The following is a 5450-nucleotide window of genomic DNA, read 5'->3' on the forward strand; positions in this document are numbered from 1 at the left end:
ATTTTTTTTTTCCTGCTTCTGTCATTAAGAATAAAAAAAAAACTGTGATCTATCATGGGCCATGTTCTGCTTTTTATTTTTGTGGGCAGCACTTCTCTCACCAGCAAAAACACAGGCCAGGGAGAGGGACCCAAAGGACTGGGAAATCCACTCTGTCTTTCCAGCTGCAGAAACAGGGTCACCAGTTAACTTCCTACAGGAGTAAAAATAACCTTTCAAAACCCAAACTGCTGCCTGGGTATGAGGGTCCGTGGGTTCTCAGTAGAGAGGCGGACTGGCATCTTCATCTCCTACCAGGAAAAAGTCAAAGGCTTTGAGCACCTGCTACGTGCCAGGCAATGTGCTAGCACCAGCCGCCGCTTTCCGCCGTCTTTTCTTTCTCTTTGGGGCCGGGCTAGGCATAAGTTCCGGTGCCAGTGCTTCAGCCTGTGAGACTGAGCTAGAAGAAAAGTATAGAAGTTAGATGTGCCCCAATTATCCAACATCTTCCAACAGGCCCCCCGCTCAACTCACCTTGGCACCTCTACCCGTTCAATGACGGCAATGAAGAAGCCACCAGTGAGTGTGGTTTCCGGGGAGGCCCGGAGGCAGTGCTCGGCACCTGGGAAAGTGCTAAGGCCTCGGTGGGGCCAGGAGGGCAGGACAGGAACTAGCCTGGGAGAAGAAACAGCACAGACTCTGGGTAAAAGAGAACAGCTCAGCCCCCCTCCTTAAGACCCTGGTGGACACCCGTTACCTGAAGGCCCCTGGGTTCTGCTGCAGGGCACCTTGCACCACATCTTCGTTCTCCTCTTGGCAAAGGGAACATGTGGAATAGACGAGGCGCTGCAAGGAGGGGAAAGTGAGCGCGTGGCATAGAGCTCGCTGCTGGAACCCTGCCAGGGCGCGCAAGCGTTCCTTGCTAGGTGTGCCTGCCCCTGGCTCCTCCAGCTGTCTGGTCAACATACCTAAGGAGAAGAGTGTTTTTCTTACATAGCTTTACAACCTGCCTTATTTTGTACTGAAGTCCTCACTTTATAGAACTGAACTTTTAGCCTAGGCTCCCAACACCATTAAAGAGCAGACAAAGACCAAAATGAACTACTGCTACTTGAGCTCTAGACTACTCTGGACCTGCGAGTCCCTCGGCCACACTTTGTCCCCATCTCACCAGAGCCACTACACGAAGGATCCAGCAGGATGTAGCGGACCTGACAATAACGCGGGTCTGAGGGTGAGACTGTCAGGAAGTCCTCCTCGGCCAGCTCACAGCAAGACACTCCAGCCCGGGCCAGCAGAGTAGCCATAGATGCCAGCCGCTTGGCATCCAGGTCAAAGGCAAAGATCTTCCTGGGGCAGAGAGCACAGCGGGGGTAAGGTGAGAATTTATGCAGCACTAAGGGCCTATAGCTCTGACATATACAACAATAACATGTATGTTAAAGTCAGGCCACAGAAATAATATTTATTAAATAAATGGCCTACGAGGGTCCAGATCAGAGGTAACTGACTTGGGGGTTCTGCCCCAAGGGCTAAGGCATCTACATCTCACACCTGCAACCCACTGGGAACCTTAGCATGGGGCTAATACCACGAACTGCTCTAGGTTCAGCAGGAAATAGTTAAGGGAAGGCATCCTTTCAGCCTTCATGACCTATTGCAGAATACAGATCAGACCCCATCCCCTTCTGGACCGTGGCACTCACCCTTGGTTCTTCAGAAGAGCAGCCAAGTGACTGGTCTTATTGCCTGGGGCAGCACATGCATCAATGACATGGGAGCCTGGTGGAGCGGCCAGCAGCATGGCTGGGAGACAGCTGGCCTGGCAGGGCACAGGAGTCAGGTGAACACAGACCCCAGGCTGGTTTATCCCCCATCCCCCCTTGCTCCCCTCATCTTCCCTAACCTTGTCTTGTAGAATGAAGTGACCAGCTTGGTACAGTGGATGTTCATGCAGATCTGTCTGGGCAGGAAACACGAGCAGCTCTGGCAACAAGGGATCCAGAAGAAAATGCTTCCCTTTGAGGACCCTTAAGTCATCAAGGCTGCCAGGGAATAAAAACCATTAATTCAACATTTCCTGAATTCCTCCATGCCAGGCCCCATTTTAACTGTTTTTCATGCAACAAATATTTGAAATGGCTATGAAGAAATAAAACAGTGATAAGACAGAGGCAGCAGAATCAGCAGTTAAGAGAATGGGTTCTCAGGCCAGACTGACTAGGTTCACGACCCCACCTCTACCACCTACCAGCAGTGAGCATGGGCAAGTGATTTAATCTCCAGCCCTAATCTGCACTTTTGTAAAATGGTAGGTGTGAGGATTAAATAAGTTAATAAACTCAAAATACTTGGCACAAACTAAGCACTCAATAAATGTTAGCAATTACTGTTCAAGCACAGCTTTGGGGAAAGGTTACTTTATAGGGGTGCAGGGGGAGGTAAGAGCTGAGCTGATTCCTGATGGGTGAGGAGTTGGTAATACAAGGAGCTTAGGTTAAAGTGACAGTCACTGTAACTCTGCAAAGGAGTACTGTCCATTCCACCTGACCAACATAGAAAGAGGCTGAGAGAGTCACATGCCTCAGTTCAGAAAGCTATCAAGTGGCAGAGCTGGAATTCAAACCCAACAAAGCCATTCTCTACTATTCCACCCTGGTCTCCAGGTAACATGCTAGAGGCAGAAGAAAGAATATCTAAAACAGATTGGGGAAAAGGGAGCGCAGAGGCACCTTTCAGGGCTGGCAAAGGACAAAACAGGAGGTAGGTGTGAGTCCAGTGGAAGTGGGGAAACGTCAGGGGAGGGACCAGCAACTGTGCCTGAATACCCAGTGCACGGAGCACCATGCAGACAGGCCTGGAGAGGAGGCAGGAGGAACAGCACAATGGAGAGGCATGAAAGGGTTTCAGCAGAGGAGTAATGGTATCAGATCTGGTTTCAGATCTTTCTGCAGCCAACTACAAGGAGGAAAATGCAGCGAGATAGTCTGGAAGTAGGGAGGCCAGTCTAGGGGGTTCTTTTACCCACCCTGATAGGAACTGATGAGTGCCTAAACCTAGGCAATGTCCAAGAGGATGAAAAGAAAAAACTGGATTTGAGAACAATGCTAAAGGTAGAGCAGTAAATGGAGGGAGAGAAGAGAGGCATCTAGGATGATGCAGTTTCTGGCTTGACTAAATGGGTGGATGATGGTGATATTTGTTATGTTAAAATAGGGATGCATGAGTTGTAAAGTTTAAAATGGAAAGCCGGCATGGTGGCTCATGCCTGTAATCCTAGCACTCTGGGAGGCCGAGGCGGGCGGATTGTTTGAGCTCAGGAGTTCAAGACCAGCCTGAGCAAGAGCGAGACCCCGTCTCTTCTAAAAATAGAAAGAAATTAGCCGGACAACTAAAAATAGAAAAAATTAGCCGGCCATAGTGGCGCGTGCCTGTAGTCCCAGCTACTCAGGAGGCTGAGGCAGGAGGATCGCTTGAGCCCAGGAGTTTGAGGTTGCTGTGAGCTAGGCTGATGTCATAGCACTCTAGCCCTGGCAACAGAGACTCTTGTCTCAAAAAAATAAAAAAAATAAAATGGAAGATGATTGAATTCAATTTGACATATGCAGCGATTGTGGTACCTGTGGGGCAGATATATGAACTTGAGGAGGTAGGAGTACAAGAGAAGTGTATACTGGGAGACAGAATCATCAGCGGGGAGGTAGGGGTTAAAGCTAGAGACAAAAACTGAAGAATACTAATGAAGAATGTAGGATGGGACTCCCGGGAGTATCAATGTTTAAAGGGATGAGAGGAAGACAGGCCTTGGAAGGAGATGGAGAAACTGCTGGAAAGGTAGGTAGGAAGAAAACCCACAGAGTATAGTCACAACCACCCAGTCTCTCTTCCCAGTGCCCCCAGACACCTCCCTAGATGAGGGCAGCCAGGCTGGGATCTAAGCTCTCACCTGGAAGCCCGACCCTGGTAGGAGAAACCTCGTCTCTTGAAATAATCAACTACATCATCACAGCAGGTCTTGAGAGTGTTCACTCGCACAAATCGAGGCACCTGAGAGGCTAAGAAGCAATCAGTGGTGAGCGGGCAGGAGCATGGCCCCCTCCTCTGCCCTACCCCCACAACTCCTTCCAGCTCACCTGAGCCAGGCCTGGATTCCACTTCCAGCAAGTCCTCATTCCGGCTCACACCCCGATGAACCTTGAGCCTGGCTAACTCAGCCTTGAGCCTTGCCTGGTGCCGGCTCAGCATAGGCTTCCATCGGCCTCCACCCCCTCGAAAGCCCTTTCCCAACAACAACTCATATACTAGCACCTGGGGATGGGCAAACAAAGAACAACAAAAAATCCAAGCATTAATGCCTTAGAACTCTACGGAGTGTTGGAGCTGGAAGAGCTAAACACACCACGTGTCCAGACGGTTACAGGTAAAGGTGGGGTACCTTATCCAGGATCGCACAAGTAATTGAGGACAGATAGAGGATTGGTACCTAGCATCTTCTCAGTCCTGGACCCTTTCCCCATGGATACTCACCAGCGGAGCTGTGGACCCCAACTCCGCCTCCTTGCCAAAATTACCCTTCCGTTTTCTTAGTCTGTGCCAGCGCTACTTTGTACTTCTGTTCCTACTTAATCCTTCACACATACATCGAAATTAGAGCATTTTCACACCTTCTCAATTCGTAACCCAATGAGGGGCTGCTCGATTTCTGATGAGCGACTAGTTCCAATCACGCCGTGCGTGGCAGCTGAGTTGTGACCAGGTTACAGACCCCCTAACCCTCATGGCTCTCTCCCTGGCCCCACACCACCCTCCGCCTGTCACCTTAGCCAGGTGCGGCCGCAGCTTCTTTTCGGCGCGGAGGAGACCGGCGCTGGCGATCACGGCGTCCAGCACGGCGGAGTAGCGCTGCGTCTCGCACACCAGCGCGTACAGCTGCTTCACGTTCTGCGAGTGGCCCAGGGGAGACACGCTGTGCCGGGGGGCAGCGCTGACCCCCGCGCCAAGCCTCGCCACCCGCTCCCCGCCCAGATCGGCCTTGCCCCTCTCTACCCCCCACGGCCTGCGCCTGGCCCCGCTACCTGGAAGCCGCTGGAGTACACCAGCCCCTTGATGGAGCCCTGGCGGCTCTCCACGCCCGCCAGCACGGCCGCCGCAGCCGCGTACAGCGCCATATTCCCATGCACCTTTACGGCTCAGTCGCAAATCACGCCTGGCTCTGCGCTCGGCTGGACTTCCGGGGTCAAAGGTCACGGACCTTTCGGGACCGGAACCCCAGTCCCCGTCTAAGTACTCCAGAGGTGTGTATCGGTTTATACAGCAGCCATGGTAAGGAGTGCGGCTTTGGGAGCCCATTTCGCCACTTTTTCACTAGTTTTTCTGTTTCTATTTTCAATTTTGCGAATTTGATGGGCAAATAATGGGATGTTACTGCCGTTTTCATTTAATTTTCGTTATTGAGGTTGAATACCCTCACA

General features: G+C 51.4%; 1 protein-coding gene across 2 annotated transcripts; it reads right to left on the reverse strand.

Annotated features, from left to right (window-relative positions):
• Positions 1 to 73: 73 nt before the first annotated feature.
• On the reverse strand, positions 74 to 5220 carry NSUN5 (NOP2/Sun domain family, member 5). Of its 2 annotated transcripts, none has more exons than XM_012640333.1 (10): positions 5055 to 5220; positions 4798 to 4920; positions 4113 to 4287; positions 3926 to 4034; positions 1886 to 2024; positions 1686 to 1801; positions 1191 to 1329; positions 737 to 825; positions 514 to 654; positions 74 to 439 (listed from the first exon to the last, which is right to left on the reverse strand). In XM_012640333.1, exons 1-10 carry the CDS (start codon positions 5145 to 5147, stop codon positions 325 to 327), a joined length of 1239 nt encoding a protein of 412 aa, XP_012495787.1. In that variant the 5' UTR covers positions 5148 to 5220; the 3' UTR covers positions 74 to 324. The 2 variants fall into 2 exon arrangements, with proteins under 2 accessions (XP_012495787.1, XP_012495786.1); XM_012640332.1 differs by having other exon boundaries at positions 737 to 947; positions 1151 to 1329.
• Between the last annotated feature and the right edge of the window lie 230 nt (positions 5221 to 5450).

Source organism: Propithecus coquereli, unplaced genomic scaffold (genome assembly GCF_000956105.1).
Source record: "Propithecus coquereli isolate 6110/MARCELLA unplaced genomic scaffold, Pcoq_1.0 Scaffold150, whole genome shotgun sequence".
NCBI classification, from domain to species: Eukaryota; Metazoa; Chordata; class Mammalia; order Primates; family Indriidae; genus Propithecus; species Propithecus coquereli.

What these genes read in the sequence shown, in the direction of transcription:
- NSUN5 (XM_012640332.1), bottom strand. Translation starts at nt 5,147, where the DNA reads ATGGCGCTGTACGCGGCTGCGGCGGCCGTGCTGGCGGGCGTGGAGAGC. An exon ending in TGCGGCCGCACCTGGCTAAG is followed by an intron (nt 4,288 to 4,797) that starts GTGACAGGCGGA and finishes GCCCATCCCCAG; the next exon opens with GTGCTAGTATATGAGTTGTT. An exon ending in CAGAACCCAGGGGCCTTCAG is followed by an intron (nt 655 to 736) that starts GTAACGGGTGTC and finishes TTCTTCTCCCAG; the next exon opens with GCTAGTTCCTGTCCTGCCCT.